This window comes from Vigna umbellata, chromosome 4, assembly GCF_029865625.1.
Source record: "Vigna umbellata cultivar VRB3 chromosome 4, Vumbellata_1.0, whole genome shotgun sequence".
Lineage (NCBI taxonomy): Eukaryota > Viridiplantae > Streptophyta > Magnoliopsida > Fabales > Fabaceae > Vigna > Vigna umbellata.
In genome coordinates, this window is record NC_142168.1 from 55,976,279 (window position 1) to 55,989,461 (window position 13,183).

Sequence of the window (13,183 nt, forward strand, 5' to 3'; positions counted from 1 at the left end):
AACCTAGAAAAGAAAAAATTTAACAAAGAAAACAAAAACTAACAAAGAAAAATCAGAATCTCCACCAATAGACCACACTTAAACTACACAGTGTCCTCAATGTGTCATAAGCATAAGATCAGAAATCAAAACAGTCAACAGATCATGGACAAGAGCAATAAAAGTAGGGAAAGGGGGAGAAGGGAAAAAGAAACCTCCCCTGGTCATGGTGGTAGTTGCCAATTTTGGACTATCAGGGAGATGTCTTCCACCACAAGATCCAGCAAGGAAGTTTTGAGGAAGAATTGCTTCATCCTCCAGATTTGATCAAGCAGGGAAATGTCTTCCACAACTGGATCTAAGAAGAAGTGATTGTTGATCAGTGGGTTCAGCCGGTGCCTATTGATCTTCAAACTATTGTGTATGTAAGCACCTTTGTCTTCCACTATGGGTGCATGTTGGTCAAATTCATGTGTATCTCCTGCAATAGGGTTAGTGCCATGTGGTTCCAAAGAAATGACATGCAAGGGTATAACACCCAATCCCAATGTAATAGGCTGAACCTCAGATATACTCTCAGAACATGAATCACTTTCAAAATTAGAAGCAATATCAACAACAGACTCAGATTCATGTTCAGTGCATGGAGAATAAACATTCAGATGTGATAGCAAAAAGTGATTCTCATCATGCAGAGAGGGAGAATCAAAAACAGACTCATCAATAATATAATCATCAACATACCTATCAACAACATAATCATGAATAGCACATTCATCAACAGAATAATCAATTTGAGGTATGTTTTCCTCCACTTCTCTAAAGATTGGAAAAGTGGTGGAAGATGAAAATGGTCTACCTGGTTCAAAATTGTTGCTTATACCTGCCTGGTCCTCAAAATCTTTGTCAATCTCCTCAGGTGCAAGAGTGGGGGCATAGGAGGGTGGGAAAGTAGGTGGCGTAGTAGTAACCTCATGACTCTGCTCCCCATCTACTATGTGGATGACACTAACATCATCTGGAACCTGAATAGTCTGAAATGGTAACTCTGAATCTTGAGATTGTTCCTCAGTGAGTTGAGTGGCCATCTGCCCTATCTGATCAGTCATACTCTGAATCGCAGCTCCTATTTCCTGCTGAAACTGCTTGTTCTCTTGTTGAAACTGAAGGTTCTGCATGGTCATCTTCTCCAACAACTCCTGCAATGTAGGCTCCGAAGTAGAAGGCTGAGGAGCTATTTGGGCAAACTCATAAAGTTGCAGATGCTGTTGTTGCTGGACTGGCAGAGGCATACATGTATTTTGGAATGGTGGTTCTTGATATTGATGTTGTGGAGTACCATACCATCCCAGGTTAGGATCATTCGACCCGGGATCGTTGCTGTAACCATACTGTAGAGGGAAGAATTCGTTTAGAAACTGATGCTCAAGATCTTCCCAACTGGTGACGAATTCTGGAGGAAGACAATAACATCAATCCTTCGCTGCTCCTTGTAATGAGTGTGAAAATGTGATCATCTGGGACATCTGGAGGTTTCATTACAGAGCAAATGAGATAGAACTTCTCCAAATGTTTATGTGGGCATTCTCCTGCAAAACCATGAAACTCAGGCAACAAATGTATCAGTCCAGTGTTGAAAACACAACGAACATCCTCCTCATCAAGTGGATCCGGCTTCCAAGGAGCACTCTCAGGAGTTAGAGGATGAGTCATACTGTTCTCAACATAGACACCAACAGAATATACATGAGAACTAAACTCAGAGTTAGATGCAGAAGGAGAATCATAATCATAGGCATAGGCAGAATAAGTAGTATTCACATAATCAAAATAGGTAGACATGGCAAAAAAAATTCTAAAAATTACGAAACAAACAAAACACGTCACAATTTAACATGCAACACACACACACAAAACAGAACATCACGTCACAACACAAGACAAAACACAACACACAACAAAAGACCTAAGACCGAACTGTTGGTCCCCAGCAACGGCGCCAAAATTTGATGAGGCTGTCGCGGCCCCTCAAATTTGATGTACATTAAATAATGCAGTATAGTACTAGGACGTGACTCCTAGGTCGTCTCTCAAGGAACAAATGTGGTTCGAGTCTCAGGTCAAACACGTAGTGAGGGGTTTTGAAAGTGTTTTTGTGATTCAAAATGAACTAAATTAAAACTGGAACTTAAATACAACCAAACACAATTGAAAACACTTTGAAATAAACGAATAAAACATGAAGACCGAACGGTTCTACATTGACACCGAACGGTCTCTAAAGCAAGTGAGGAAATTGGAAATGCATGAAAATGAAGAAGCTGAACAAAATAGACAACATAGTGAACGAGAACAGTAAACTAATTAAAGTGAATGGAAGTAGTGAACCAACATTCCTAAAGCAAGATGTGTGAACTAATTAAAATGCATAGATAATAAAGAAACATGTGATATGTTATTCAAATGCAATACTTAAGCTAAAACATTAAAACATAAACCGGCGGGAATTAAAAGAAAACCTACAAAAAGTGCTTGAACTAATTTTAAGCAAGGAAAATACATTTAATAATAAAATGCAACGTTGAGGTAAACGATTAAATTCACACGACAACTAAAATAAGAAAGCAATGCTTAAAATGCTATGCAACTTTAGAGTCACACATGATGAGTCGTTATTTCTTGAATTATATTTAGTTTATTGCACTTAAATAAACCAGGGAATTGTGTTTAATTGCTTGTTATTTCCCCGTTTTTCCGAATTCTGCTTAATTTGGTCAGAAATTTGTAATTGTGCTAATTTGGATTTTCTGAGCTGATTAAGTGCATTTTTGAAGTGTAAGAAAATTTTGGAAATACATTTTGGGACATCAGGAAGAGTGCCAAATAAATTCAAGACTCTCCACACAGACATTTGTGAATTAATTAAATTGTAATTCAGTAGTTTAGAATTTCTGTATCAACTCTTACATTTTGGGTCAATTTTTGGTAAAGTAGATTAGGCCCAAAAGTAGAGATTAGTGACCTAGACTCTAGGGTTTTTGTGTGGACCCTACCCTTATAAAAGAGGGACACACGGCCCTTGTGCCCAGCCGCCACTTTGCTGAAGGCCACTAGTGACTTCTTGGTTTGACTCTCGGTTTTACATTCATATTCAGCGTTGGTGTGCACACGTTATTCAGCTCCTTCACCATTTAAAATGAAATTTTCCTCCGTGTGCAAGCAGGCCATGACAACACCACTTCAAACTTCAAAATGAAATTAGCTCCTCCTCTCCATTCTAGCATCAGCGTGGCTACTGCTCCATGTGCGTGCTCCACTTCTTCACCGTGCAGCCTCCTATTCCAGCGTAAATCATCATTTCTCCAAGCTAAGAAAAATTAAACGAAGAGAAAAGAAACGTGCTTCTCTCTTCCATCATCAATCACCGTTGCTACTCTTCTTCCAGCTCCGCCGAACAGTGCTTCCTACTTTTAAAAGCCAAAAACATTCAATCACAAATGTTTTTCCGAAAATGAAAAGAGGCAGAATAAATAAAATTGCATCCTCCAAAAAGGAATTAACGTTGAGCTCTCATTTTTCTCCTCTCCGTAACAACATTCACCAAGCAAAGAAACATCAAAGATGATGAAGTCCACGCATCCTCTCCAAATGAAAATAAAATTCAAATCAATGTAACAGTAGCTGAATAACATGTGCACACCAACGCTGAATATGAATGTAAAACCGAGAGTCAAACCAAGAAGTCACTAGTGGCCTTCAGCAAAGTGGCGGCTGGGCACAAGGGTCGTGTGTCCCTCTTTTATAAGGGTAGGGTCCACACAAAAACCCTAGAGTCTAGGTCACTAATCTCTACTTTTGGGCCTAATCTACTTTACCAAAAATTGACCCAAAATGTAAGAGTTCATACAGAAATTCTAAACTACTAAATTACAATTTAATTAATTCACAAATGTCTGTGTGGAGAGTCTTGAATTTATTTGGCACTCTTCCTGATGTCCCAAAATGTATTTCCGAAATTTTCCTACACTTCAAAAATGCACTTAATCAGCTCAGAAAATCCAAATTAGCACAATTACAAATTTCCGACCAAATTAAGCAGAATTCGGAAAAACGAGGAAATAACAAGCAATTAAACACAATTCCCTAGTTTATTTAAGTGCAATAAACTAAATATAATTCAAGAAATAACGACTCATCAAAATAGACCACACTTAGTCTTTTGCACTCCTGGGCAAAACCAAGACGAAAACCAGGGAACTACTCAAACCTCAGGAAGCTGACACAGACTCGAAAGACAGACAACAAGACTCCAAAACAGAAACACAGTTGCACAATTCTCACAAACTCTGGATGGTAAAAGGTATAGGCAGAATCCCACACAGAGTCAATGAAAGCAAATACTCAAAGAATCATCCAAACAATTCAGTACAAGGAAAGCAGTCAATCAGTTCAAGAGATGAATCAAAAGCAACAGAGCCTCACAGATGCACACAATCAGTGTTTCTCTCAAGTGTTTAAGGTAAATCAATGTCACTCAATGCACTCGAGAAAGCAATCACAAATAGACTTGGCAAGCCTCTAATATCAACACTCAAGCACATACGCATGTTCAAATCAAAAGGTCTTTTCATGGTTGTAATGGGGCCAAGGACAAGGGAGGATATATTTGGATAAGAAGCTACAAACCATAAGGAACAGAGGAGCAATGGGGAACAAGTGTAAACACATTCAAACACACCCACAACCTCTAATTCCATCCTCTTCTTGACTCCATTATTCACAATTATTCACACATTTTTTTTTCACTATTTTACTGCTCTCTCTTTTTTTTTCATCTTGTCTCTTTTCTTTTCTCTCTTTTCAAAACAAAACTGTAAAAGACAAGATACACATATATTTACCAAAACAAAACAAGAAGAGGAACCAACTAGCCAACTCATCAGAAACCCCCAAGAGACCACACTTGTTCCGAAAACACTTCCAAAGCTCCAAAATTCCCTAAGGTTAAGGTAATCATGGTTTTTCACTTAGGGCTAGTGTATGAGCTTCAAAATAAAGAGATGAGGAAAGTATAGGCTCAAAAGGGGTTATCAAAGGATTAGAACAAGGTAAGCTTATTTGGCTAGAGAGGCTCAAGAACAAAACTTCCTTTATCACTTCCAAACATGCATATCAATCAAGGATTATCAATAAGAGTCAAGCCAAGGCATATGTGCGAGCAATCAAGAGACATATCACACACAAGAAAGAACATAAAGTGGCTCAAATTCTCACACAGGGCATTTGTGTCACAATCAATTCAACTCTCAAACATCATGATCATCTTCCAAGCAAAGAAAAGCAAGGAATCCAACATCTCAGAGTATCAATGAAGTGAAGGAAAACTGACATCCTAACCACAATCCAGAAATTATGAGAAATATGTAAAACTGTACACAAAACAAAACAAAAACTACCTAGAAAAGAAAAAAAAAATTTAACACGAAAAACAAAAACTAACAAAGAAAAATCAGAATCTCCCCCAATAGACCACACTTAAACTACACAGTGTCCTCAATGTGCCATAAGCATAAGATCAGAAATCAGAACAATCAACACATCATGGACAAGTGCAATAAAAGTAGGAAAAGGAGGAGAAGAGAAAAAGAAAACTCCCCCGATCATGGTGGCAGTTGCCAATTTTGGACTTTCAGGGAGATGTCTTCCACCATTAAATCCAGCAAGGAGGTTTGGAGGAGGACCAACTTCATCAGTACTGCCATATCATCCAAAACGAGATGTTTCTTCTTTCTTCTCCCAGCAAACTGTTCCATCAGTAGCTTTCCTTCCACTGGCAGTTGTTCAGTGTGTGACACCGGAATGGAGATCTCTGGCTCAGTCAAAGAAGTAGCAGTACACTCTCCTTCATTAATCATGATTTCCTTAATGTCAGCACCTGTATTCTCATTTAATTCTGCAGCATGGTCATCAAACTCACAATTAATAGCATCTGTTATACACTTAGAATCTGTCTGTAACACATAATCAATTTCAATACAGATCGGGCAAGAACCAGATTCACAATCACATTCAAAGTTCTCAGAGAATTGTGTCAGATCAAAGTTTAGTCCTAACTCTATAGAGTTATCAGATTGCACAGTTTCCACCTCAAAATCAATATTGATATATGCATCATCAACAGAATCAAAGGTCAGTTCAAGGCTATTATCATTCAAAATTTCATCACGGCAATCATGTCCATCCAAAACAACCCTTAGACCAATGGGTTCAATGGCTGATACTGAATCAAAAATTTTAGAATGGACAATCAAATCTGTATCAGTATCAGTCATGAATCCTATAGAATCAGTGTGCATCAAATCACAGTCATTTGAATGCATAAGCAAATCAGGTAAAGTGTTTGGAATCTCAAGTTCAGAATAAACCTGTTTTTGCTCATTGAAAATTTTCTTACCAATCTCCAAGTCATCAGCTGCATCCTCAAGGCTATCATTTAAATCAAGGTCAGTGCAAGGATAGTGAACATCAAGTATGTCAATGTGCTCTATAGGGAATAATGAATCCACAACATGAGTGTGCACATGTGTATCAATATCAGAATCCAAAACAGGCTTAAATGGTTCAAGTTTTACCAATTCAAAAGCATTAAAATTTACTTGAACCTCAGATACATGAGTAGGGATTTCAAGTTTACAGTAAACCTGCTCAGGTTTTTCCTTTACTACCTCACTTGGATTTTGACCCGCCAGCTTGCAGAGCAACTTCTTTGCCTCTGTTGGAGTTCTGTCCATCAAAAATCCACCAGCAGCTACATCCACTAATATCCTTTCATTGTCCAGGAGCCCTTCATAAAAGTAAATCAAGAGCAAATGCTCTGAAATTTGGTGGTTTGGACAGGCTGTGCAGAGCCTGTTAAACCTCTCCCAATAATCTGCCAGGCTTTCTTCTTGAAATTGCTCAATGGTAGTGATCTCCCTCCTAATGTTGCTTACCTTTGTTGAGGAATCTCTGTTGTGTTTCCTGCCAACTATCAAAAGGATACTGGTATAGGAACCAGTCTCTTGCTGCACCTTGAAGGGACATTGGAAACACTTTCATCAACACTGTCTCCTTTGAAACACCAGGAGGCCTCATCGACAAACACACCAAACAAAACTCCCTGAGGTGCCTGTATGGATCTTCATGTGCCAACCCATGGAATTTGGGAAGACTCTTGATCAGATCATATATCCAGTCTTGAGAATCTGTCATCTCTTCTATTGTAGTGCAAAACCTGTCTCAGACCTGGACTTCCACTTCAAACAAAGATTAAACCAAACATATAGAAACATAACATGGGGGAAAACCATTATTTACATAATTTGAAACTTCCAGAAACAACAACTAAATGCACAAAATACAAAAAATGATAAAAATCTAAAAACACAAAAATCGATAAAAGAAGTAAACCCAAACAAGACTAACTAAACATCCTAAAACACATCACACAACACAACACTAACACAACAAAAGACCTAAGACTGAACCGTTGGTCCCCGGCAACGGCGCCATTTTGATGGGAGGGTCGCACCTCCCACAAAAGTTGTGCATAAAAGAATGCAGTATAGACTAGGAAGTGACTCCTAGGTCGTCTCTCAAGGACCAAATTGTGGTTCAGTCTCAGATCAAACACGTAGTGGGGGGTTATTGTGAAGATTTTGTGAATGCGAGTAAACTAAATTAAAATGCGAATGTAAACACGGAAGGAACCGAAGAATTAAAATGGTTGGTCACTAATTCAATTACGTACTTCCAATCATCGATTAATGACAATTACACACTACTCTTATCCAAATCCAAGACGAATCACCCAACTAACTTAAATTAACATTACAACTAAAATATCACAACCAACCAAACTAGACAACAACGGAAATGAAAATTGCTTGAACCAAATTAAATTGCAACATCGAATTAAAAAGTTAAAAGCACACCAATTTAAAATGCTAAATGCACCGCTCCAAAGCCAAATGAATGCAAAGAAAAAGGAAATTAATCACCATGGTTTCCTCTTTTTTACGCTCGGACTGCTCCCAAAAGTCCCATCACCAACTTCCTTAATTAAGTTGTACCTCTCCATTATTCCCAGGGAACACTAAGCAGCACTTTCTTTAATCAAATGTAAACAAAAACGCAAAGGATAAATGGCATTTATCTCGTGTAGATGATGCTCAGAGCTGTATAAAATATTAACAGGTTCCTGCTGGTCCAGCAAAATCCACCATCAATTTTCTATATGTTTCCCCCATGTTGTGTTTTATTTGTTTCGTGATTTTTAGTATTCTTCTTTTTCCATGTCTACCTATTTTGATTTCGTGAATACTGCTTGTTTTGCTAGTGCCTCTGATTATGATTCTCATTCTGCATGTTACTCTGATTGTAATTCATATTCTGCTGATTTCTATGTTGAGAACAATATGACTCATCCTCTAATTTCTGAGAGTGCTCTTTGTGAGCCGGTTTCACTTAAGGAGGATGATCTTCATTGCGATCTCACCTCTGGACTGATACATTTGCTGCCTAAGTTTCATGGTTTTGCAGGAGAATGCCCACACAGACATTTGGAGGAGCTCCACATCATGTGCTCTTCAATGAAGCCTCCAGATGTCCCTCTTGATTACATTTTCTTGAGCGGATTTCCGCATTCATTACAAGGAGCAGCTAAGGATTGGAAAGACTCTCTTCCTCTGAGATCCGTTACCGATTGGGGATACCTTGAGCATCAGTTTCTGAGCAAATTTTCCCTTGTGCAATATGTTTACAGCAACGGTCTTGGATGGAATGACCCTACCTTGGAATGGTATAATGCTCCACATCATCATTATCAAGAACCACCATTCCAGAGTACTTGTATGCCTCCACCAGTCCAGCAATACCAAAGTCAGCAATATGATGCTCCTGCCCAAATAGCTCCTCAGCCTTCTACTTCTGAGCCTACATTGCAGGAGTTGTTGGAGCAGATGACCATGCAGAACCTTCAGTTTCAGCAAGAGAACATGCAGTTCCAGCAAGAAATAGGAGCTGCCATTCAGAGTATGACTGATCAGATAGGGCAGATGACCACTCAACTCACTGAGGAACAGTCTCAAGATTCAGAGTTACCATTTCAGACTGTTCAGATTCCAGATGATGATGATAGTGGCATCAACATAGAAGATGGGGAGAAGAGTCATGAGCTTACTACTGCGCCACATACTTTCCCACCTTCAGATGGTCCCACTCTTGCACCTGAGTGATAACAGTTGAAAAACTGTTATTTTTATGATTAAAATTGACACTAAAAGCAACCTTTACACTTAGAAACTAGCTTGAAATCATGCTTTTCTTTATATTTTTGGAAATAAGAGAGTTGGACAGGTTTATGCTTGATTTCAGTGTTTTTGTGCAGGTTTTAAGGTGAATTTGGTGAAAGAAGTGAAGAAGGAGAGAGATGAAATCAGAAAAGACAATAAAAAGTGCAAAAGGAGAAGCCGAAGTCACCGCTCAGCGGCAGTTTACCGCTGAGCGGCACTCAGGAGCTTGCGGGAGGTCCGCTGAGGGGCAAAATGGCCGCTGAGGGGAGCAAACAAGTAACGCACTCACCGCTGAGCGGTATTTTACCGCTGAGCGGCACTTTTATGGGCTTGGACTTGACTTTTTGTAATGTACGAATGATATATAAGCTTTAGGGTTTCCTAGGGTTAGGTATCTTTGGCAGAAACGAAGCAAACACTCTCTCTTCCACCCCTTTGAAGGAGGATCTTGGATGCTGAGGCTTCCTCTTCACCTTTTTAGGGTTTATTCTTTCATTCTTTCATTGTAATTCATCTAGGTTCACCATGAATATGGTGAACTAAACTCTGTATGTTTGTTGGGGAATCAATGTAATCTTGTGAAACTCTCATATATGGAATCTGTTTTTACATCTTTTAATTAAGACTTATGCTTTCTTTCATCATTAGTTAGGGTTTTTCCTCTTTGCTTAATGCTTGCATTGTTTAACTCATTCGGTGCATGATTATTGGTTTTGTCGATACGGGCACGTACGGGGAAGTCTAGATCCGGGGAATTTCTCCCAATTTTATATTGGTTGTCGTTAAGCTACTGCACTTATGAACTGATCATTAGGAATGCTAGGAATTGTATGAACTCGTGATTAGGGAGAAGCCTTCTGGAAAGGTACATTAGAGAGTGGCATTAACAATGATGAGTTGACTGTTGAATTCCTAAAAATATATGAGAGTGGATAAGATGAAATTGACCCCCAACAACATATTCATATCTATATTTCATTGAAAGTGTTTATCTTTTGCTTTTTGCCATTGATCAAAATTCATGCATACATATTTATTTTCTGTCTTGCATTTTAAACCCCAATTATTTCGTTTGTAAGTCTTAGTTAATCAAGAAACCACATAACTAAACTAGGCCGTGAGTCCTTTGGGAAGAACGATACTTGGTCTAACCAAGTTTATTACTTGAACGATTCGGTCATACTTGCCGATTGAAAACAAGTTTGTGACATCATAATTTTGGTGTTCATAAATTTGTCCATCACTGAGGAGACCGAGAAAGATTTTGAGGACCAGGCATATATGAGCAACATTTTTGAGAAAGGTAGACCATCATCAGCTTCCACCACTCTTCCAATCTTCAGGGAAGTGGAGGTAAGCATACCTCAATATGATTATGTCAGTGATGATTATATTGATGATTATGTTGTTGAGAGGTATGCTGATGATTATATTGTTGTTGAGTCTGATTTTAATTTTCCCTCTATGCATGATGAGAACCAATTTTTGCTGTCGCATCCGAATGTTTATTCTCCATGCATTGAACATGAATCTGAGTCTGTAGTTGATATTGCTTGTGATTTTGAAATTGATTCATGTTCTGAGGATGTATCTGAGGTTCAGTCTGATAAATTAGGATTGGGTGTTATACCTCTGCACGTCATTTCTTTGGAGCCACATTGCACTAACCATGTTGTAGGAGGTACACATGAATTTGACCAACATGCACCCACAGTGGAAGGAAAAGGTGCTTACATACACACTAGTTTCAACAACAATAGGCACCAGCTGAACCCGCTCATCAACAATCCTTGCTTCTTAGATCCAGCTGTGGATGATATCTCCCTGCTAGATCAAATCTGGAGGATGAAGCAGTTCGTCCTCAAAACCTTCTTGCTGGATACTGTGGTGGAAGACATCTCCCTGAAAGTCCAAAATTGGCAACTGCCACCATGATCAGGGGAGTTTTATTGCACTTGTCCATGATCTGTTGACTGTTTTGATTTCTGATCTTATGCTTATGACACATTGAGGACACTGTGTAGTTTAAGTGTGGTCTATTGGGGGAGATTTTTATTTTTCTTTATTAGTTTTTGTTTTCTTGGTTAAATTTTTTCTTTTCTAGGTTAATTTTGTCGTGTCTTGTGTACAATTTTACATGTTTCTCTTGATTTCTGGACTTTGTTTAGGTTGTAGATGTGTCTTTCACTTCATTGATACTCTGATTTGTTTGAAATCCTTGCTTTTCTCTGCTTGGGAAGATGATTATGATGTTTGAGAGGTTGAGTTGATTGTGACAATTACCCTGTGTGAGATTTGAGCCATTTTATGTTCTTTCTTGTGTGTGATACGTCTCTTGATTGCTTGCACATATGCCTTGGCTTGACTCTTGTTGATAATTCTTTATTGATATGCATGTTTGGAAGTGATAAAGGCAGTTTTGTTTTTGAGCCTCTTTAGCCAAATAAGCCTACCTTGTTCTAAACCTTTGATAACCCCTTTTGAGCCTATACTTTCCACATTTCGTTGTTTTGAAGCTCATACACTAGCCCTAATTTAAAAACCATGATTACCTTAACCTTAGGGAATTTTGGAGCTTTGGAAGTGTCTTGGGAACAAGTGTGGTCTCCCTAGGGATTATGATAAATTGGCTAGTTGGTTCCTCTTCTTGTTTTGTTTTTAGAAATATGATTTATATCTTGTCTCTTATAGTTGTGTGCTAAAGAGAGAAAAGAAAAGAGATAGGATGAAAAAAAAAGTGAAAAAAAAATGAGAAAAAAAAAAAAAATTGTGAATAATGGAGTCAAGAAGAGGATGGAATTAGAGGCTGTGGGTGTGTTTGAATGTGTTTACACTTGTTCCCCATTGCTCCTCTGTTCCTTATGGTTTGTAGCTTCTTATCCAGATATATCCTCCCTTGTCCTTGGCCCCATTACAACCATGAAAAGACCTTTTGATTTGAACATGCGTATGTGCTTGAGTGTTGATATTAGAGGCTTGCCAAGTCTATTTGTGATTGCTTTCTTGAGTGCATTGAGTGACATTGATTTACCTTAAACACTTGAGAGAAACACTGATTGTGTGCATCTGTGAGGCTCTGTTGCTTTTGATTCATCTCTTGAACTGATTGATTGTTTTCCTTGTACTGAACTGTTTGGATGATTCTTTGAGTATTTGCTTTCATTGACTCTGTGTGGGATTCTGCCTATACCTTTTACTGTCCAGATTTTGTGAGAATTGTGCAACTGTGTTCCTGTTTTGGAGTCTTTTTGTCTGTCTATCGAGTCTGTGTCACCTCCCTGATGTTTGAGTAGTTCCCTGGTTTTCGTCTTGATTTTGCCCAGGAGTGCAAAAGACTAAGTGTGGTCTATTTTGATGAGTCAATATTTTCTCAATTTCACTTAGCTTATTGTGCTAGATTTAATCAGGGAATTGTGCTTAAAAGTCCGGTATTTTTCCGTTTTTGCTAATTGTGCTTAATTTGACCAAAAATTCTAATTTTAATTAATTTGGATTATTTGAGCAAATTATTTGCATTATTGATTTCAGGGAAAATTTTGGAAATATAATTTGGGACATTTAGAGGGCCATCACATGATTCAAGACTTTCCACAAAAGAAGTATGCACAAAGGGTATTACGGTGATTTTACTTTTTGGGCTTACGAGAGAGGGGTGTTTCATTATTGGAAAAAGGGTGACCTCCAGCAAATCAAAGTGTGTCCAACAAGAAAGTAGAAGCGGTCCAGCACACATAGAGGGGGGTGTCCAAAGAAGTGGAGGTGCCACGGTCCAGCTGCCAGCTCCATGCTGCACTCCTCCACGGTCCATGCTGCCAGCTCCATGCTACGACCCACAAATCGGCCCACACTTGGCACGTACACAAGCTCTCGGT

At 38.7% G+C, this 13,183-nt stretch overlaps 1 protein-coding gene across 1 annotated transcript; it reads right to left on the reverse strand.

Moving 5' to 3' along the window:
- Positions 1-203: 203 nt before the first annotated feature.
- LOC148200643 (uncharacterized) lies at positions 204-1,821 on the reverse strand. Its single transcript, XM_088113015.1, has 2 exons — positions 1,630-1,821; positions 204-1,370 (listed from the first exon to the last, which is right to left on the reverse strand). The coding sequence occupies exons 1-2, from the start codon at positions 1,819-1,821 to the stop codon at positions 204-206; spliced, it is 1,359 nt and encodes a 452-aa protein (XP_087969141.1).
- Positions 1,822-13,183: the final 11,362 nt, after the last annotated feature.

Coding starts and splice junctions, on each gene's coding strand:
- LOC148200643 (XM_088113015.1), bottom strand. CDS start 1,821: ATGTCTACCTATTTTGATTATGTGAATACTACTTATTCTGCCTATGCC. Junction 1,371..1,629: donor ATCCACTTGATGAGGAGGAT/GTTCGTTGTGTT, acceptor TTCCCTCTACAG/TATGGTTACAGCAACGATCC.